Consider the following 21,828-nt stretch of genomic DNA (forward strand, 5'->3'; position numbering starts at 1 on the left):
TATATAGTTGAGAATGACCTTGAACTTCTTATCCTCCTGCTTTTACCTCAGTGCTGGGATTCCCAGCATGCACCACATACCCCATTTATGCAGTGCTGGCAAGGGGACCCAGAGCTCCAGCTCTTTTTCAAACAATGTGTGCCTGATGTTAGGTCCTGCCTGTTAGCGACTGCCTGGTCATCGATCCTCTCATTTTATTTCATTAGCCTATGGCAAATAGTTCTTGTATTTGTTGGTAGGTCAAGAACTGGAGAGCACTTCTGTGTCTAGTCTTGTTGTCTTTCACATTTACAGGTACTTTGTAAGATGCTCATTGTGGTTAGCCCAACTGCTGGAAGGTGTCAGGCATCCTTTAACATGGCATGGTGACATCACTGTAGAAAATGGTGGTTTTCAGCCACCTCCCTCCCACAGGGGTGTCTAAACATAGAGAGTTCTTTGAACCACTTTGTATGGAATTGATTTTTTTAGTAATGTGTTTAGTGTGTGTGAGTGTGTGTGTGTGTGTGTCTGTCTGTCTGTCTGTGTGTGTGTGTGTGTGTCTGTGTCGGTGCCTGTGCCTGTGTCACAGAGGTCACAAAGAGGTCAGAGAACACCCTCGGAGAATGGGTTTTCTCCCTCCACAAATGGGTTCCAGAGTCAAGCTCAGATCATCAGACTTGGCAGCAAGCGCCTTTACCTACTAAGCCATCTCAGTGTTCCCTTTGTTGGTTTCTATTTGTTTATTTTTGTTTGGTTGGTTTTGGTTTTTGAGACAGGGTCTCATGCAGCTGAGGCTGATGTTGAACTTTTGATCCCCCTGCCTCCACCTTCTAAGTGCTGGGATTACAGGTGTGCACCACCAGTCCTGGTCCCATTTGTGTTTGAAGGAAAATCTGGTGTTAATCCACTAAATAAGGTGGATCTTGATTTAGTTCCAAAGGCTTCATCTGTCACTCACTGATCCACTGTTTTTGTTTGTTTTGTTTATGTCAATCCCAGTCTCCTCTCCCACACTGATCCCTTGTGCATTTTCCCTTATTTAAAAAGAAAATTTAAGGCCAGGCTTGGCGGTGCACACCTTTAATCCCAGCACTTGAGGCAGAGGCTGCCAGGTCTCTGAGTTCCAGGACAGCCTGGTCTCCACAGAGAAAACTTGTTTCAAAAACCAAGGGGGGGGGGGGAGATGTAGAGGTAGGAAAAATGGCTCAGTAAACAGCTTTGGCTGCTCTTCCAGAGAACCTGGGTTCAATTCCCAGCACCAATATGGCTGCTCACAACCAGTTATAATTCTGTTTGCAGTGGATCTGATGCCCTCCCCTAGCCTCCAGAGGCACCAGACACACTATTAGTGTCCAGACATGTGCAAAATACCCATGCATTTTAGATTTTAAAAAGCAACAAAAGAAAAAGAAAAATTTTGTTTTGTTTTCTGAGAGAGTAGCCCCGCCTAACCTTGAATTCTCTCTGCAGTCCCAGTTAGTCCAGAACTCACTGCATAGCCCTGATCCTCCTGCCTCAGCTTCTGAGCACCGAGATACTGACAAGAATGTGATACTCCTTCCTGCTGCAAAGTCTGCCCTTTCTGGGGTGTTCACACTGAAGAGTTGGATGCTTGAGCCCTTGCTCCCGTGGGTGGGCAGTGAACATAACTCCCCGCCAAGTCTGTAACACCCCTCACACGTGGGAAGTATGGCATGCAGTGGTCTCCCTGTCGGCCGCATCTCAGGCCAGGAGTCTGTTTTATGAGTGGGGTATTCCCCGTAGTGCCTGTGCAGTGTCCCCTACAGGTCCCACCTCCCACAGCTCACCTCACCACCCCTTCCAGAAACTGAAGTCCTTGTTCTGCTGGGATGGAGGAGTGGAAATGGGGAGCAGCTGTGTAGCAAAGAGGTGTTAAGTTTTTTAAAACTTTGCCAGAAGCTTTTTCATGTACTTCTTTGTCTCTGTGACCAAGAGGAAGTTAACTGTCTCAAGTCAGTAAGAGCTCAGTATTCCATCTTTACTTTCTGGCAGCTTGGCAGCTCCCCCTGGATAGGAGGAGGTTACTAGATTCCTCCGTCAAAGATGGAGTAGCCAGGCTTTGGGCTGAAGCAAGAAGATGGAATAAAGTTCCAAGTTCTGCCTGGGTTGCAGAGAAGAACTTGGTGCCCCAATCAACTGGGCCTTGTTTCTGTTTTGTTTTGTTTTAACCTGTGTGTGTACCTGTGAGTGCAGGCACATGTATAGCACACCACATATGTGGAGATCAGAGGACATCCTCAGATGCCAATCCTCTCCTTCCACTGTGTCTGGTTGTTTATGAGTGCCAGCTGGCCAGCAGCAGCCCCCCCCCCCCTCCTTGGGAACACTGGAATTACAGACATGCTGTGGCTCCAGCTTTTATGTGGTTCTAGAGATTCGAACTCTGGTTCCTTCTGAGCCACCTTGCCAGCTCCAACCAAGGCTATAACGGTCAAGCCAGCTGTGTACTGAGATCTGATGCTAGGCACAGTGCTCTCGCCTCCATCCCGTCAGCCCAGCCCCTGGCCTCTAGACAGGGTGGGACTCGTGGTCAGCTTGTGAGCCTTCAGTCAAGAACTTTGGTATAATTTACCTGCCACATAGCTAGTCATTTAAATCTCCCATTGAGTAGCTAGTGCTAGAATACAGTTCTTATTCACGCCCAAGAAGCCACGCCTCTCAGCGCCCATGCCTTCTTCCCAACCCAGCCAACCCCAGGCAGCTATCTGTCTCCTCTGCACTCATGGGACAGCTTACAGGAGTTGGTTCTCCTTTCATCGCTGGCTTTCGAGCAAGCAGGGTTGGTTTTTGGTTTTGGCTTGGTTTGGTTTTTGTTGTTGGTTTTTTGTTGTTATTTTGCTACAAGAGAGACCCAGCTTTTAAAACAAACAAATAAATAAATATTAAAAAAAAAACAGCAAAATTCCCCCTTAGGTGGGTGCCGCCTTGAGAACCTGTCTCTGTGGTAGATTCCATGATGGACAGAGAGCAGAGTGGTGTCCCTGTCTGGTAGGCACCTTGACCTCAGCTGGGTAGGATAGGCATTGTGAATGGCAGGTTGGGACAGTGTGTGACACCTTCTTGAAGATTCTTTCATTGCAAACAGCTCCCCCAAACTCCAAGCTAGGAGCCAGGTATATTGGCTCACATCTGTAAATCACAGCTACTTGGAAGACTGCAATTGGGGGATCACCAAGAAGTTAAGGCCAGTTCTACAGAGCAAGACCTTGTTTCAAAAAGGTGTGTGGGTGGCGGGGAGGGATACGCTGGGCATGATGCACATACCTGCAATCTTAGCACTTTGGAGCCTGAAGCGGGAGGAGGAGGAGTTCAAAGCCAGATAAACATCAGAAAAAGAAACTGTAGCTGAGACCCCCGAATCTAAGTGGGGATGTTACAGGGAAGGGTGTGATGGAAGATACTGAGTGTCCTGGGGAGGCCGCTCTGCCAAGCCAAGGAGCTGGCAGGCCCTTTGTTCCCAGCAATTCCTGGCGACAGGGCAGCTGCCTTGGGTTGAATTTTGGAAGAGTGAGTTAGGAGCTGTTCCAGTAGGCAACCTGAAGATGCTTATCGCCCAGTGCCTTTCTTTGGGTTTCTGTCAAGTGGGGTGTGGTGCCACAAAGGACCTCAGTTAGCAATGGGTAAGATCTTTAGTAAAACACCCTCTTCTCCCCTCCCTTCCTGCCTTGGTGCTGCAGATTGAATCAGGTGTTTCTAACATGGGGTGCATGATCCTCATCATGAATGGAAGGGAAAGGAAGAAGCCTGTTTTACTAAAAGTCTCAGTCGACATGCACACATTCATCTCGGGCTTTGTTTTGTTTGGCAGTACTGGAGATAGAAGCTGAGACCTCCGTGGCACACAGCTGTTCCCTCTGAGACACTATGCTAGCTGCTCGGTGGGGGATTTGAGGCAGGCAGGGTCTCTACCACTCAACGGTGTCTCCAGCTCTTAGAATCTTGGCTGCTGGGGCTGCAGAGATGACTCAGGAGTTAAAGGGCACATAGTACTCTTCGAGAGGATCACAGCTTAATTCCCAGCACCCACATCAGGCAGCTTACACCCTCCTATAACTCTAGCTCCAGGGGATCCGAGCCTCTTCTGGGATCCGTACATAAACAAAGCCTTTTTTAAAGGGCTCATGGTTTCAGCTGGCAGGCCCTTTGGAGGTGACTGTTGTTCAGGCCCTCAGCCTAGTTGATGCAGAGGGAGGGAGAACAAAGAGGCTGGAAGGGCTGCTGCCCATGTTCTCGAATGGTCCCCATCTGCATAGCAAACCCCAGGCTAGCATTTTTCTACCCCTTGTGCCCCAGTGATGCAGGGTGCTGAGCAGAGGGAAGGAAGGCCTCGGAAGCCCTTCAGGCACTCCAGATTAGGCTGAAGTTCTTCAGCCCGAGCTCATCCAGGCCCTGGTCTACAGACCTACTCCTTTCCCACCTAAACCATGTGCTGAAGGATCCTTGTCTGCTGTGACCACAGGAGTGGATCACAGCCACAGCCTCTGGTTGCCATGATGATTCTAAGGTGACAGGGTCTCGTTTTGATGTTGGACTCCTTGGACCCTCTCAGCAGAGTGAGATGTAGCATGTTATCTTTCCTGTTCCCTGTGGGTAGAGAGGGTGGAAGAAATGTGTGGCAAAAGAACAAGAGGAAATTTGTTACCATGACAATCTTCCTGTTAACATGGGTTGACCATGTGCATCACATGTATGCACACATGTACCATGTTTGTTCTGTGCAGGTGTTCTCTATCTCTTTCTCTCCTTATGCCTCTCCCCCACCCCCTTAGTTTTTCGAGACAGGGGTTCTCTGTCTAACCATGGCTGTCCTGGAACTCACTCTGTAGACAGGGTGGCCTCGAACTCATAGAGATCCACCTGCCTCTGTCTTCTGAGTGCTGGGATTAAAGGTGTGTGCCACCATTGCCCAGCCAGTTCAGGCATTTTCAAGTCACTCTTAGCCAGTCCAGCTGACACACCAGCAGCCCCGAGCCAGGCTCCATCCTTAGGTGCTCAGTTTGGACACTCAGCCATCATCAGACATGCCCTAGATGTCTTGCAAAAGCTTACAGGCATGCAGAACTGACTGCACAGATGTGAGAAGACATCTTTGAAAATGACTGATGGATTTTTCAAAGTCCAGATGCTGATGGAGGAGCTGGGGTAGATGGCTTGACGGGTAAGGTGCTCGCCACATACATGGCAGGAGGATCTGAGTTTGATCCTCAGAGCACATAAAAACCAGGTATGGTGGAATATGCTTATAATCCCAGTGCTGGGAAGCTAGAGTCAGGGAGATCCCTCTGGCTCACGGGCAGCCAGCTTCGCAAATAAGTCCGCCTCAGATCCCCTCAAACATGGTGGTGTCTGCCCACCCCATGCATGTGTACTCAAGTGCCCCATGCTTGACCTTATACAAACCAAGTTTCTGATGATAGAAGAACTGCTCCTGAGTCGAGGGATGCCGAATAGAGTAGAGGTGACACCGGGTTTGTTTTTGAGAACAGGGTTTATTGTGCATCCCAGACAGTCCTGACCTTTGTGGCTTATGTTGACCTCGAATTCTTTTTTCTTTTCTTCTTTTTTTTCCAAGTTGTATCTATTGATTTTGTATGTATGTGAGCACAGAGATGGACAGACCCTGAGCTTGCCAACTAGCCGGTCTAGTTGAAATGGCGAGTTCCGGGTTCTTTGAGAAACCTTTACAATTCAGGTGGAAAGTGACTGAGGAAGACTCTCAACATGAGCCTCTGGCTGCCACATGCCCACACACAAATTGGAAGTAAGATGTGCTCAACAAATAATGCCCATTTCTTAGAGACAGGGGAAGTTGCTCATTGTCTGAGCATGTGGTATGGTCTTTGCCATGGGCAGGGCCTCCCTGGCTGTTCCAGGGTCAGATTAGTTTGTCTGTCACTCAGTAAACATGCCTGGCTCTAGACTTGTAAGCTTTAAATTTAGTGAGAAGCCAGTTAGAGAACACATACTCCCCTCCCTCCCTCCCTCCCTCCCTCCCTCCCTCCCTTCCTCCCTCCCTCCCTCCCTGTCTCCCTCCCTGTCTCCCTCTCTCCCTCCCTCTCTGTCTGTCTCTCTTCCTGACCCATGGCTAAATGTCATTGGAGCATCCCTCTACCTTTATATAGTGGATTTGTTTATACCTTGAAGGAATCGCTTTTAAAATCTCTGCATAAGCTGGACATGGTGGTGCAGGCCTGTCATCCCAGCACTCAGGAGACAGGGACAGGAGGATCTCAAGTTCTAGGCCAGTGTGGCCCACGTAGTAAGACCTTGTCTTCTGATAAATGAGTGAAAGTGGGACAATGAGTGAGTAAGTGAGTGAGTGAGCGAGCGAGTGAAGTCAGCTTTCAAATGGGGCATGGTCCTTTTAGCTATTTTTTGCTGGAAAAGTAAATGAGCGAGTGATGAATGAGATCTGTGCATAAATGGGCTATTTGCCCCTGAGGGTCAGTAATCACACTCATCATCACTGTTACTGTCCTGGTACATAGAGGCTCCATGGGTTTGTCCTCATGGCACCTGTCTGGGGGTATTTATATCCTTTGTTCACAAGCAGAGTATAGCTGAAGCCAGAGTAAGCCGGTTTGTGTTCCCAGGGGTACCAAGCTTAAGGCTCATGCTGCCCCTGCCATGTGGGCAGTGGGACCTCAGCTCCTGCACCCACTGACCTTGTACTTGACCAGCCACTGTCTTTCCTTTGCAGGTGCACCTTCCGGTTCCCCAGCACAGCGATCAAGATCCAGTTCACGTCCCTGTACCATAAGGAGGAGGCCCCAGCATCCCCCCTGCGGCCACTCTACCCTCAGATCTCTCCACTGAAGATCCACATTCCGGAGCCGGACCTCCGGAGCCTCGTCAGCCCCATCCCTTCCCCGACCGGCACCATCAGGTGAGCAGCGTCTCGCACCCAGGTTCTTCTGAATGTACTAGGAGCCTCGAGATGGAGCTAGACTCTGGGAAAGACAACCTTAAGTCGCCCTTGTCTAGGTTGTAGTTGGAGCCTCCTAAAGCAAGTAGGAGAATAGGTGTGTGGCCCGGTCCTGTCACCCCAGCACTCCAAAGGCTGAGGCAGGAGGCTGTCCAGGGTACAGCCAACCATGGGTACATGAGCATTCAGGGACATCATGGCCACTTAGTGAGAGAGACCTTGACTCAAGAGCACACAGAGTAGGATGTAGCTCAGTTGTAGAGTGTGTAGGTCCTGGGTTCAGTCCCCAGTACATCATAAACTGGGCATTGCAGTATATGCTTTTGACCTTGGGTAGGGGTATAAGGACTTCATGGTCATTTTCTACTGCATAGTAAGTTCAAGGTCAGCTGGTTTATGTGAGACTGTCTCACAGTAGAGAGGGGAGGGGGACCTGGATTCTGACAGGTGTTTTTTGAAGCAGATTTCCCTCTCATTGCCTCTCGTGTTCATTACGCTTTTAAAAGTGCTGTGCCACCATCCGGTGCTGGGGCCATGTGCCCCTGAACCCTCTGGTTTCCATCTCAGTTCATGGTACAGGTCAGCCCTGCAGAGGTGGCAGATAGTGGCCGGCACTCTTGTGACTGTGGCATAGGTGTGGCCCATTCCTTGGGGGCAGGATTTTGGGGACCCATAAAACCCACAAGCCAGGGTTGTGCTGTCCCTGAGCCCTGGCCATGGGTCACTGCTATGGGTAACCTCACTGGGTCCCCAAAGTTGTATCTTCTACTTTTCTGGAGTTATGCTTAGTGCTGTCTCTTTATTAAAAAAATTTTTCCCCTGGTGCTAGGAATCAAACCCAGATTTTTATACATACTAGGTGTCTTTGTCACTGTTTTATTGCTGTGAAGAGACACCAAGACCAAGGCAGCTCATAAAAGAAAGTGTCTGATTGGGGCTAGTTTACAGTCTCAGAGGGTGAGTCCATGGCTAACATGGTGGACGACATGGCATACAGGCATACCTCAGCAGCTAGATCTGCAGACAGACTGGATGGGCAGAAAGAGAATGGGCCTGACAGGGACTTTGAAACCTACAGACTCACCCCAGTGACACACCGTCTAACCTGCCCTAAGCAGTCTATCAACAGGCACCAAGCATTCAAACACTTGAACCCACAGGAGCCACTCTTGCTCAAACCAGCACACGGGATATGGGAATTTTAGGCACTCTTACTCAAACCAGCAACTGGATATGGGAATTTTAGGTATTCTTACTCAAACCAGCACACGGGATATGGGAATTTTAGGCAGCTGCCACTGAGCCACATCCTAGCCCTTGGTTCATAGACATGGAAGCTTCCTGATACTCAGGCTGGCCTGGAACTCTTGATCCTCCTACCTCAGTAACCAGCTGGGATCACAGGTGTACACTGCCACACCTGGCTGGCACTTACCCCCTTTTTTAAGTTTATGTATAAGAGAGACTTTTGGTTCTCAGCTCCAGAGGTTTATGATCAGGGGGTCACATCTGAGGATGTCCTTCCTGCTGGTGGAAACCCAAGATGGTTAAGAGTATTACCATAAACATGAGCACACTGTGTGTGTGGGGGGGGGGGGGTTAACCCTTGGTTTGCCTTTGGGAACTTATTTTGTTTCCTACCATGCAGTGTATGCACATGGCTCCCTTGTCTTGAGTAGGAGGCCTCTTTCTTGACACCAGCGAGAGGTATAGCCTGGGAACTCGCAGCCCCAGGAATCAGGTCTAGGACCCCAGTATGGTCCTGGCCATGTGGGTGATGTGTTGTGTCTTTTTGGGTAGGTCACATCACAGCAGCTTCCCAGGCCCATGTGTCTCCTGTCTGTGAAGCCTGCAGTAACAGCTCGGCCCTCGGGAAGGCGGTGGTGAGAGATGACAGCTCTCTTGTGCTCAGCTTGTCACTTCATCAAAGAGTGCTCCCCAGCCTCATTTCAGGCTGGGCACAGCCCTGTCCTAACACCCAAACTCCATGTGTGTGATCCACTGGGTAGTGTCCCAAGACATGCCCGCCTTAGAGTTCTCGGCCAGTCAGGGCGTTCTGTGTGTGTGATTTGTTTTTATTTCATTTCGTTTGTTATTTTAAAATATATTGACTTATTTTGGGGAAGGCATGTGAAGGTCAGAGGACAGCTTTTGGGGGTCATTTCTCTTCCCATCATGTGGATCCTGGGTCTCAGTCAAACTCAGGTGGTAAGAGTTAATGGCAAGCATCTTTACCCCTTATCTGAGCCCCAAATTTGGTTTTTGAGACAGGGTCTCACACTGTAGTTAGGCTGGTCCAGAACTCAATATGCAGTCTAGCCTGGCCTGAATTTTGACATAATCCTCCTGCCGCAGCCTCCCAAGTGCTGGGATTGCAGGAGTGAATGTTTGATTAGTAAGCTGATTTGGCCACTATGAGAGACTGTGACGCCCCCTCCATAAAGTCCCTCTGCCCCAGTGGCTACTGTCACGTCACTCATCCTCGGTACTCATGAACAGTTAAGAAAGCTATAGCCTGTTAGACAGGCACAAGATGCCCACATGTGGAACAGGTGGGGCCACCTTGACGGTGTGACGCTAGGAAAAGCTTATGTTCAAGGCCAGCCTGAGCTACTGAGTAGGGTCAAAGCCAGCCTGGGCGACTTAGTGGAATCCCATCTTATAATAAAGAGGAGTGGTGGAACACTTCCTTAGCCTGGAAGTGGCCCTGAGTTTATTTGGGCATGATGGCACATGCTTGAAATCTCAGCACTTAAGGACAGACCCTGGAGAATCCCATACATGTTCAAGGCCAGCCTGGTCTACATAGCGTGTTATAGACAGACCAGGCCTGCATAATGAGACCTCATCTCAAAAGCAGGGGGGTGGGGGCGCTCTAGGGCACAAGATTATGGGATTGAATAGGAGTATTTTTAACATTGTTTTTGAGACAGGATCTCACTCTGTGGCCCTGGCTGACCTGGAACTCACTAAGAAGACCAGGCTAGCCTCAAACTCCGAGATCGTCCTGCATCTGTCCAGATAAAAACAGTAGTGGGGGTTAGGGGGTTGCCGGGTTGCTAGAGCGCCTGCCTGGCACACAGGAAGCCCGGGAGTATCCTAGCACGGTGCATGCCCATCCCAGCTCTGGGAAAGTGGTAACAGGAGGAAGCTGTGTTATCCTCAGCTATGGAGAGATCTTGAAGCCAGCATGGATTACAGGAGACTGTCTCAAAAGCAAAACGGCCAAAGTGACTTTGGGTGAAGGTTGGGGTGTGGTATGTCTTTGGGCAGGTGGGACAGTGACTGTAAAGACCCCAGGCCTCTGCAAAGCAGCTGGTGCTTTGGTGGCCCCGTTACTTCATTGGAGCGTGGTCTTTCTGTCACCTCATTCCTGCTGAGAGGGAGCAGGCCCTTGCCTCCTCAGAGTTCCCACGGGTCCCCGTGGGGTAAGGTGACTGGGTTCTTGGTCACCTGTTGAGATGGCGGCTTGGGACCTGCCCTGGACCTTTAAGTGTCACAACAAAAGATCTCTGTTGACATCCGTTATCTCTGCACTGTGGAATTCCATTGAGCTTTTGTAAAGCTCAGAGGCCTGAGGTGCACGCCTGCCAAAACTTTTTCAGTTTAAGTTTCTGTGTAGAGGTGGAGCCCTCATGTTTACAAACACGCCCTGGCCTTCCTCTCCCAAGCTACGGGAGCCAGGGCGGGGCTGGCTTGGGGAAAGGGCCTGACTTCCCAGCTAGCAGCCCTGGGTCCCGCCCTGTGCAGTCAGCTTGCCTAATTTGGTGAGCTTTGCTAGCGGCTCACTATTGGCCAACCTGGGCACTGAGGTCTGGAAGCCCTCCCATCTAGGGCTCCTCCCTCCCTGGAGTGGATCCCACGGCTTGGTACCTGCCCCGTGTCCCCTTGCCTCCACTCCACCCCCACCCGACCCTGGCTCCGCTTTGCTGGTCGGCTTGGGCGGCTCCGTGTTTCCCAGGGCGGGTTGTTCCGCTGTGGTTTGAGTGGTGTGTACGTCGGGTTTTTTTTGGCGGAGGTGGGGTTGGGGGGACGGGGGTGGAGCCCTTTTCCCTGCCTTCAGGGCTCCACCCAGCAAATGAATGAGCTCTTTGAAAGAAACTGCGGCTTCGACAGTGTTTTGACCTTTGTACCTGTGAAGAGCAAGTGATTTTAGGAAATCAAGGAGCTGGTCATTTGCCGAGGTTACTCAGGCTAAACCCGGCTCCTAACAGCAGCCATGAAAATACCTGTGGATCCAGGCATGGGGCGCTTGCCAGTAATCCCTGCACTCTGGAGGCTGAGGCAGGAAGATTGCAAATTTGAGGCCAGCTAGTGCTACACGGGGAGATCTCACCTTAAACAGAAAGGGCTGGTGCGATAGCTCCATGGTAAAGTGCTTGTTTGTGTTTGTGCCCAAGTAAAAACCGAGCCAGTGTCTTGTGTAACTCCTGGCCAGCCATTCCAGCTGAAACTGGAAGCTCTAGTTCTCTGAGAGACCCTGTCTCAAAAATAAAGATGGAAAGGCTGGCAAGATGGTTCGGGGAGTAAAGGTATTTGCTGCCAGGCCTGGAGATGGCGTTCCCAGAATCCACAGGGCCAAATCGGGAAAGTTAACCCATCGGTGCAGTGCCTAGCCTCCCTCTACATAGACAAAAAAGCAAAGGCTGGCGGTGGTGAGATGAAAGAAGGGAATGTAAGCATCAGCTGCAGAGTCCTGACCCCTTTAGTCATGCGTCTCCAGCACAGTTCAACTTCATTGCTGGCTAACTCTCTCTTTTGCTCTCCAAAGATCTTTTCCGTTTGGAGGGCATCCAGTCTGCATTAGAAGTCTAGTGCCCAGCCCAGCCCCGCCCCGCCCCGCCCCGCCCCCAGCCTTGGTTTCACTTGCTTGTGGTTTCAGTTACTCACAGTCCAAAAATATCAAGTGGAAAACTGCAGAAAATGAACAACTTACAAGTTTTCAGTTGAGTGCTGCTCTGAGTAGCCCCACCCTCAGGTGTGGCTCCACCCAGGGTATCCAGTGGGTGACTTGATCGCCAGATCTACACTAGGGGCTGGGGATGTAGCTCTGGGGTAGAACACCTGGCATGCACAAGGCCCTGGAGCCCATTAGTACTAGGAGAAAACAGAAATCAATCTTGTTTTACTTAGCTGGAAATTCAGACATGCTAAAGCCCAGCTGCAAGCTCCGGGGTTACTTGAAGAGGTGGCGGGCGCTTTACCATGGGAGTGTTGGCCAACGGGATAGGGTTCTGTGCTGGCTGGGGCTCAGGAACCCATGGAGGGCTCTGCACATGTCCCTCGGAAAAGGAGCCTCCTGTATGCTTGTCTTCTTGACAAGCTTTGGTTCCACCTTCAGGATGTTTAACCTTCCGTGTGTTTTCAGTAGAGCTTCAAGATGACTTTGAATGTTTGGGTCTGGGCATTTATAGACACTGAGGTCTACTGCTTCCTGTTCCTGTCTGTGCCTACAGGCCTCACCTTGTTTCCTGTCCCCTCTGAAAACTTGGGGGAAGTTGGCTCCTTCCCACTAAGAGGTTCGGGGCCTTTCATGTTCCTTTGGCTTTTCCTTACTGCCTGCATCTCCTCTGGGGCCATCTGGGGTGCTGTAGTATTGAGTCTGAATCAGAGCTTTATGGGGCTCCCCCAGTTCTCCTGGAATCTCAGTGGATGCGTCTCAGGCCCACCTGTGTGTTGTCCCCTTCACTGTGTTTGATAAGCCTGCTGTGTACTTTTGTGGGCCCACTGTGTATACAGTGTGTGCACTGGACGGCCCTCCCTCCCCAGACTCCCACTGGTGGGAAGCCAAGTGGAGGCCAGAGAGGCTGAGTCCAGCATCAGACCCCTCAAAACCGGGGGGTGTTTGCTCCCCTCTTCTGTGGCAAGTCTGCCTAAAAGTAGTTAATATTGAGCTGTGCAGATGGGTCAGTGGTGAGGGCCTGAGTTTGGATCTTCAGAATCCATGTAAAGATAGATACTATATGGGCCAGCTAGCCTGTATGTAATATATGTAACCAGGACCCATACCTGAGGTCATCTGACTTCCATGTATGCACACACATCAAATATACACATTTGTTCCAAGGAGTACCTAATGTTTGGGTGTTTTCCACCTTGGGTACGATGCTGTTTAAGAAGCAAAGTTAATCTTTTCAGGTAGCTCCCAGGACTTAAGCAGTAGCATGACACTTATCTTAGGAGAACATACTCCGTTTTAAACATGCATTTGTGAGTGTGAGTGTGTGTGTGTGAGTGTGAGTGTGTGAGTGAGTGTGTGTGAGTGTGTGAGTGAGTGAGTGTGAGTGAGTGTGTGTGAGTGTGTGTGCGAGTGTGTGTGTGAGTGTGTGAGTGAGTGTGTGTGAGTGTGAGTGTGAGTGAGCATGTGCATGAGCACACCATGGTGCACATGTGGAGGTCAGAGGACTACTTTCAGGAGTTGGTTCTCTCCTGCCATGTGGCTTCTGGGAAATGAACCTGGGTTGTCACACTTGCCTGCAAGTACCTTTTTCCACAGAACACAAACATTCTTGAATATATGTCCAAAGTGTTCACCTCTGGAAATATTCCTTCCCTATCCTTGTGTTTTGTGCAGAATTAGCAGTAGACTAGGGGTGTTGTGACATTCCCACAGTGGCGGGACACCCCCAGGACCTCCCTGACTTCTAACCTCAGGATCTGCCCTTTGCCGGCACCCTTCTGAGTCACGGGCATGGGTGACAGTTTCTTCTTTGGTTTTAGGTCTTGTATTTGGACTCCCTACAGGGACATGCAGGATTTTGCTTTTCTCCCTCTGCCCAATACATTACATCATCTTTGGTCCTGCGCATATCAGCATCTTTGTATTGTAACTGTGTCTTAATTATGGGGCCCAGCCACTTCCTTCCTTGTACTTTGGCTCAATTTTCCTCTTCTTAGAGTTTGTAATTCCTCTTTTCTGTTTGGTTCAGTGCCGCTCTGTGTCCCGAGCCCTTTTTGGCAGGCTCTGCCTCCTCCATCCTGGACCTCGCTCTAGACCCTTCTGACCCTTGGAGGCATCTTCCTCACCATCTGGGGGCTTCTCGAAGGAAAGGGTATCCTTCCTGACTCCTTTGTGTTACTAAGGAATATTCCTCATTGACTTCCTAAGAAAGGACTCGGGAGAGACTGTTTTTAAGACACAATTTAACCAGCAATAGTGACTTGGTTTTTTTTTTTGTTTGTTTGTTTGTTTTTTGTTTTTGAGGTACTGGAAATTGACCCCAGGACTTAGCGCATGTGTGGCAAGCACTTTTTCCTTGTTACAGCCCTTTGCTTTATATGTTTTAAATTTATTTAATTTGGTTAATTTTATTTTTGAGACCATTTTATTTATATAGATATAGATATATTGGTCTTGAACTCACTGTACCATCTAATAGGCCTTCAACTTAACACTTGCTTACCCCAGCCTCCTCTGTAGCTGGGATGGAAAGCCTGTGCCTAAACTCGTGTGTGTGTGTGGGTGCATGTGAGGGTGTCAGATCCCCAGAAAAAACAGGAGTTATAGACAGCTGTGAGCTGCCATGTGGGTGCTGAGAATTGAACCTGGGTCCTCTGGAAGAGCAGACAGTGCTCTTCACCCCTGAGCCATCTCTCCAGTCCCCCGGAGTGCATATTCCTGTACTTGTGTGTGGAAATCAGAGTTCAACCTCAGGTACCATTGCTCCGGTGCCCACAGGGCCTATAAATTCACCTGTGAGACAAGGTTGACTTGCCAGTGAGTCCCAGGGATCCTACTGTCTCTGCCTCCCAGAGCTAGGATTGCAAGTGGCAGCCACCGTGGCCAGCTTTTTGGCATGGGTTCTAGATATTAAATTCAGATCCTCATACTATGTGGCCAGTGCAGTGCAATCATGCCAATCGTGCCCCCTTCACAGCCCTGAAAGTTCCTACAGACTGTAAGCCCCCCCCCCTTTGACAGTACTTTTCCCCTAAACATAGAAATTCTAGGATCTCTGCTTTGGCCATGGGTTTGGCACTGGAAGAAAGTGATCAGAGGGTCCCTGATACCTGGCATTGCCAGGGTGTTGACTTGAGGGTGTCTGCAGGAGCAGCAGTGGCCCTGTGACCAGGAGACGGCTTATCTGGAGCAGGGGCTGGGCTGGAGTGCTCAGATTTCTTTTCCCAGCTTAATATCTGCTCACAATAACCTGCAGAAGTACAGCAGAGCAAGGCAGGAGAATCAGATGTTCAAGGTCTCCTTTCCTTCAACTTCATAGCAAGTTTAAGGCCTCCTAGAGAAACAAACGAAACACATTTGCTAAAATTGGAATAATACATAGAAGATGAACATGCTCCCCACCCCATATAAACAAGGGAAAGAAAAGAAAGAGAAATAAAACAAGGAAAAGTAGCCGGGCGTTGGTGGCGCACGCCTTTAATCCCAGCACTCGGGAGGCAGAGGCAGGCAGATCTCTGTGAGTTTGAGGCCGGCCTGGTCTACAAAGCAAGTTCCAGGACAGAGAGCCTCCAAAACAATACAGAGAAACCTTGTCTCGGGGAAAAAAACAAAAAACAAAAAAACAAGGAAAAGTGACTGTGACTCTCTGGAGGCTGCCCACTGCCTGCTGGGAGCCCTGGACTCCTGAACCAGGCAGGGTAGTTTCTTGGCATGTCTGAGGAGTCAAGAGAAGCAGCTGAGCCCTGCCTGCTCCAGGGTGTGACCCAGGCTGTCACAGGGCCAGCATGAGATTATCAAGGTTGCTGCTGAACAGGCCAGGGCCAAGCCAGTCCCCAGGAGCCGACTGACACTCAGGGCCTTCACACTTTCTCAAAGCATGCATACCACCCAGTCCACTGTGTGCCTTGTGTGTGGAGATAGGACAACTTGGGGTCATTCCTCTGGGGCTGTCCTTGGTTTTTCTATTTGGGGTTTGTTTGAGGCAGGGGTTTTCACTGGCCAACAACAACTTATTAGGCAGTGACAGTCCCCCAGTTCAGATGCCATCACACCCCCAAAGCCTGACTTCCACCAAGTGCTGGGTCTGGAATACATCCCAGCTGGGGTTCCCACAGGGAGGGTTCTGTCCCTTTCTGAGAGCGGAAAGCACATCTGAACGTTCAGTGAGTGCTCATCCCTTGTCCTGAAATTTTCCCTAATCTATCGTCATCTCTGGAGCAGGACAACCTTGCAGGCCCATTCACCACTTTACTTTGTTTCTGTGAGGACAGTTTTTAGGGGCAGGATTGCTTAGATTTTGTTTGTTTGTATTGCTTTTAAAGGCAGAGTCCTGCTGCAGTAGGCTGGTTTGCAACTCTCTACCTTCTAGCTTTAGCCTCCCAAACACTGGCAGTGCAGTACGCTGGTGTAAATTTCTCTTTCCTAGGTGGCTGTCCCAAGTTCCTTTATGCCAGTGGTTCTCAACCTGTGGGTTGAGACTCCTATGGGGATCAAATGACCACATCACAGGAGTCACATGTCAGATATCCTGCGTATCAGATACTTAGATTAAGATTCATAGCAGTAGCAAAATTACAGTTATGATGTGGCAATGAAATAATTTTATGGTGGGGTCAGCACAACATGAGGAACTGTATTAAAGGGTCACAGCATTAGGAAGGGTGAGAACCACTGCACTGCATATGCAGTTCTTAGAGACTAGGAAGCCCTGCTCAGGTCTGGGATTCCCCTGACTCCCAGTGGTCCCAGTGGGTCATTTTACAGCTCTGAGACCTGAGCTCCAGCAGCAGGGTGACCCTGTCTGAGACACAGCTCTCTCCTTCAGCCCACTTGCATATGGTTCAGTGGGCTGTATTGAGAAACGGGCTGCTCTGAGGTAGGGAACAGATGAGTGACCAGAGGCACGTGTGCCCTGGAGGTGCTGCTGGGAAAGTGCCATCACAGGCTACGAGAGAGAGGCATTCACTGCACATCCGGCTACAGCCACACAGGGGTCACTGGCATGAGTCAGCCTGAAAAGACAGAGGTTGCTTTGGCGGGAGAGGGGGAGTTGCATAACGAGCATGTAATCTAGAATTTAACATGTACTAAACAAACACTCTACCACCGAGCCACACCCCGAGCCCCTCACTGGGGAATTCTAGGCAGGTGCTCTACTACTGAGTCACACCCCAGTCCCTCACTGAGCTACATTGTCAGCCTGTTTTGATTTTTTATTTTGGGACTGGGTCTCACTAAGTTTCCCAGACTGGACTTGAACTCACTCTATACCCCATTACCAACCTTGAGCTGAGATCCTCCTGCCTCAGCTTCCCCAGTAACTGGGATGACAGGTCTGGAACCATCAGGTCTGGCCCTTGACTCTTTCATGTTTCTCAGATGGGCCAAACCCTGTGTGTTAATTCATCTTAACCATCCTGTGGATTTTGCACTTGGGATCGAAGGTGTGAGTTTCCTTCCGTATTATTTAAGAGGTGGAAACAGGCAGCATGGCCTTGCGCTTCCTGCCCCTTAGAACTGCCAGGATGGACGCTCTGCAACCTCCATGACCTCATACAAGGTTTTCAGTTTCCTGAGACGAGCTCTCCTTCTTTCACTCCACCTAAGCTGGGTGTCCATGGCCTGTCACTAGGAGGTGTGCTGTGTCTTGGTGACTTTCCAGCCCCTGGTCACCAGTGAGACATGATGTCTCCTGCCATTCAGGTAAACTCTGGGCATTGATGGGCCCAGACTTTGGCAGGGTACCAAATGCACTTCAGAGGCAGCAGCTGTCTGAGGAGTCTCACTAGCAGCTCTCACCCCATGCCCGATTCCCCATGACCATGCCTGTGCTCCAAGTCTGGTTTTGAAACCTGGTCTTTAAATTTCATTTGTTTGTTTGTTTGCTTTTGAGACAGGGTGTGTAGCGCTAGCTGTCTTGGAACTCTCTCTGTAGACCAGGCTGGCCTGGAACTCAGATCTGCCTGCCTCTGCCTCCCAGTGCTGGGATTAAAGGCGAACTGCATTATGCCCAGTGAAACCTGGTTTTTGAGTGTGTGCATGCTGAAGATTTATCCTCTCCTTGCCTCCCCATCCTGTACTTGGGTTTATATTTTAGACTCAATTAAATCCACCCTAGTGTGGTATCAGGCTTGGGAATCCCCACACTGGCCTCATAGGAAGTTCTAGGCCATAATGAGACCCCCACCTCAAGGGAAAAAGGGAAAGAATTAAATCCAAGCCAGGTATAGTGGCTCGTGCCTATATTTCTAACACTCAGAAAAATGAGACAGGAGGATGGTGAGTTTGAGACCAGTCTGAGCTACACAATGAGGATCCCCTCTTAAAGGGACCTCCGGAAAGTTTCTTTTGGTTTCCTCCTTTTGGGTCTCAGTTTACTTACTGAACTTTATGTATCAAGACCTCAGCTAGATCGTAAGGACATGGGAAAGGGAGGAGGCCAAGGTGCCTACCAGGGAGACCTCTACAAGCACAGAAATTACCAAAATTTGAGGTGTCAAAGGAGAAGAGAATGTGAGTTCTTAAAGTAAAGGTCTCAGGATTCTGGGTGGTGTGCGCCCCTCTTTCCTACATAGGGACTGTGACCCCAGAAGGAATTCATCCTCCCACTCTGCCTGAGGGAGCCTTTGCTCAGTCCTGTGTAGCTCCCAGAAAGAGGGAGATGGACCAGCAGCCACCCATGGGTGCACGTCCCAGGTATGAGGGGTCACAGACTGTGCATGTGAGTTTAGGGAGAATGTGCAGGTGAGTCTGGGGAACAGGAAACATCCCTGCCAAAGAAGTAGCTCCAGCATGAGGCAGGGGCCAGGCATGCTAGAGAGCAGTGACCTTCTGGGTGTTTCCCACAGCCGGAGGAGCTGCAGGCAGAGAAAGAGAGCAGTGTTCCGACACTTGTCCTGCAGCCACAGGTTTTGTCAGGGATGACATCACAGGCTGTCTACAGTGAGGGCAGGGACAGCGTGCAGAACACTGACAGGACCCCCCCTTTCAGGGTTTGGTTACTTCTCTCTGTTTGAAGCATTTCAGTTTTTATCTTTTACACTTCATTGTATTTGTGTGTGTGTGTGTGTGTGTGTGTGTGTGTGTGTGTGTGTGTGTGTGTGTATGTGTATAGGCCAGAGGGCAACCTGTGGGAGTCAGTTAGATTCTCCCACCATGTAGGGCTTGGGGATTGAACTTAGGTGGTCTTCGATGGCAGCAAACATCTTCACATGCTGAGCCAGCTCACCGGCCTACTGGAGCCTGTCTTAATCCTTTAGCCTGCTGATCGGCCAACCAACGTCAGCCCCGGGATCCAGGCAGGACTGGCCAGGTCCTCCTGTCCTGCACAGCCCGCAGCTGTGCTGCCTTCCCTAGTGGTAGTTCACTGTGGAGCTGATGACTTGGGCCAGAGACCTCTATGTGCCTCCTCATCTGCCTGCCAGCAGGCCCCTGCCACCTCCTCAGTTTCCTTGTGTGGAGTTAGTTACTCGCTATGCAAGCCTGTTCTTAGGGTGCCATCTTGTGGTCACCTTCTCACTAGCCGTGTCTTCACAGCCTGAAGTGGAGAAGCAGCTTGCTTTTGCTGGAGCAATCCATCCAGCTACTGCTTTCTTGCTTAGGAACTCATGGCCTGGGGATTTGACTTCCTGCAACTTTAGTCTTGGCCTCGGAGGAAAGAGGGATGTATGTTTGACATTTCTTGAGTTCCTTGGTTGTATTTCTCGATTTTTCTGAAACTGGTCACCCACTAATACTACCCTCCCTCCATCACCCATGGTGGTTCAGAAACAGTGTCCCTACCCAGAGATCTCCTTCCCAGAGTCTCATGTGTGTTTTTTCTTCTCTCCAGCGTTCCCAACTCCTGTCCAGCCAGTCCTCGAGGAGCTGGGTCGTCCAGTTACCGCTTCGTCCAGAACGTGACATCAGACCTTCAGCTGGCCGCAGAGTTCGCAGCGAAGGCAGCCTCTGAGCAGCAAGCAGACACATCTGGTGGGGACAGCCCCAAGGTCTGAGCCTCAGAAGTGTTGTCGTGGTGACCAAGACTCAACCCACAGTAGGGGTCCTGCAGGTGGCTCAGATGGGGCACTCCGGGGTGCTGCACATGGCTGCTTTGAGGGGTCTACCTGTGCCATTCCCAAATGATGTGCTTGAGCATTTGTGGTGAGCTGGAGTCCTGTCACCCACCCAGTTCTTACTTGTTCCAACCACTACTGGTGACAGTTCCAGAGTTGGTAATAGTCTTTAAGACAAATGACACATTTTTTTTTTTTTGAGACAGGGTTTCTCTGTATTGTTTTGGACCCTGTCCTGGAATTCACTCTGTAGACCAGGCTGGCCTTGAACTCACAGAGATCCTCTGCCTCTGCCTCCCGAGTGCTGGGATCAAAGGTGTGCACCACCACCACCCAGCTTTACCCACCCCTTTTGACAGTGCTGGAAATTGAACCCAGGAGCAATTTGCCACCCACTCACCCGTGTTTTACTTTTTATTTTGGGACAAAGTCTCACTAAGTATCCCAGGCTGGTTTTGAACTTGTGACCTTCCTGCCTCAGCCTTCTGAGTAGCTTGGATACCAGGCCAGCACTCCCAGGCCAGCCACATGTGCCTTTGCTTCTGTTCCTGTGGTCCCTGACGGTGTGCTGGACAAAAAGAGCTGCAGAGTTATGGCTCAACTTGTTTTCTCTCCTCAGATCTGGGACTCGGTGTTTCTGTTCAGTTTTTTCTCGTCTGTTCTGTCTGCACACATAGACATGTGCAGCTGTGCTTGCCCACGCCGTGTCCTGTTCAACCCTTTCCACATTGTTTTTAAGACAGAGTCCTTTACTGAACATGTGCTCACCCTTTAGTCTAGGCTGGGCAGTCAAGGAGTTACTGGCATCACATGTGTGACACCATGTCTGGCGTTTTGCATGGGTGCTGAGGATCTGAACTTGCTCTTCATGGTTGCATGACGAGCACTTCATACACTCAGCCATTCCCCAGACCATCTTCTTTTGTCTTTCCTTTCCTTTCCTTTTTTTTTTTTTTTTTTTTTTTTGAGAAGCTTGTGTAGCTGAGACTGGCCTAAAACTCAAGTGCTAGGACTACAGTATGCATCACACCTGGCCCAACAGCACTGTTCTGAATTCTTTCTGTTGTTGTTATTTGGGTTTTTAAGACAAGGTCTCAGCCACAACCCAGTTTAACCTCAGAATCAAGGCAATCCTCCTGCCTCAGCCTTCCAGTTGCTGGGAACAGGTGCAGTCTGCTATATGTCATTGCTCAGAGTTTATGCAAGCGTGCTAACGGATGAGGCAGGCTTCCTGGTGCGACTCATCCAAACGCTTTCCCCTGTGTCGGGAGTGGGTGGCCTGACTTGGGGAGATCCTCTCCTATCCTCTCCCCGCACCGCCCTATAACTCTGTCTTCTGTGAACTCTGCCCTTTAGGATGAGTCAAAGCCACCGTACTCCTATGCGCAGCTGATCGTTCAGGCTATCTCCTCGGCACAGGACAGGCAGCTAACACTAAGTGGCATCTACGCCCACATCACCAAACATTACCCTTACTACAGGACTGCTGACAAGGGCTGGCAGGTGAGGCCCTGGGGGTCTGGGCTGTGCTTGGAGGTTCAGATACGGACTCGGTGTATCATGTGAACAAACAGCGCAGAGACACCTGGGTGTTTTCCCAGGTGACACTCAGGCCATGGTACTTCGGTGGTGTTTAGAGCTGTTTTTGTTTTGTTGCTGTGAAAAGGTCTCATGTAGCCCAGGTTGACTTCAAACTTCTTATGTAGCCAAGGATGACCTCCTGTTTGTGAAATGCTGGAGTTACAGGCATGTGCCACCATGCCATGCTTTGCAGTGCTAGGAGTGAAACCCAGGACTCCTACACACACCAGCTGAGCCACATCCCAGCCCTACGATGATCTGTTTTTACTACTTTTCCTTCATGCCTGGCTGCAACTTTTTTCTTTGTAGTTGTTTTGAGACAGTGTCTCATGCTAGACTAGCCTTGAAATCATGGCAGTCCTCCT

General features: G+C 50.1%; 1 protein-coding gene across 1 annotated transcript in view; it reads left to right on the top strand.

Moving 5' to 3' along the window:
* Positions 1 to 21,828, top strand: part of Foxk1 (forkhead box K1) — a 69,732-nt gene that overhangs the window by 36,525 nt on the left and 11,379 nt on the right. Inside the window, exons 2-4 of the mRNA XM_040751274.1 lie at positions 6,704 to 6,889; positions 19,660 to 19,816; positions 21,239 to 21,385. Of these exons, the coding sequence (XP_040607208.1) occupies positions 6,704 to 6,889; positions 19,660 to 19,816; positions 21,239 to 21,385 (490 nt within the window). The remainder of the gene's footprint in view (positions 1 to 6,703; positions 6,890 to 19,659; positions 19,817 to 21,238; positions 21,386 to 21,828) is intronic.

The sequence above is a fragment of the Mesocricetus auratus genome, unplaced genomic scaffold, assembly GCF_017639785.1.
Source record: "Mesocricetus auratus isolate SY011 unplaced genomic scaffold, BCM_Maur_2.0 Super-Scaffold_100008, whole genome shotgun sequence".
NCBI lineage: Eukaryota > Metazoa > Chordata > Mammalia > Rodentia > Cricetidae > Mesocricetus > Mesocricetus auratus.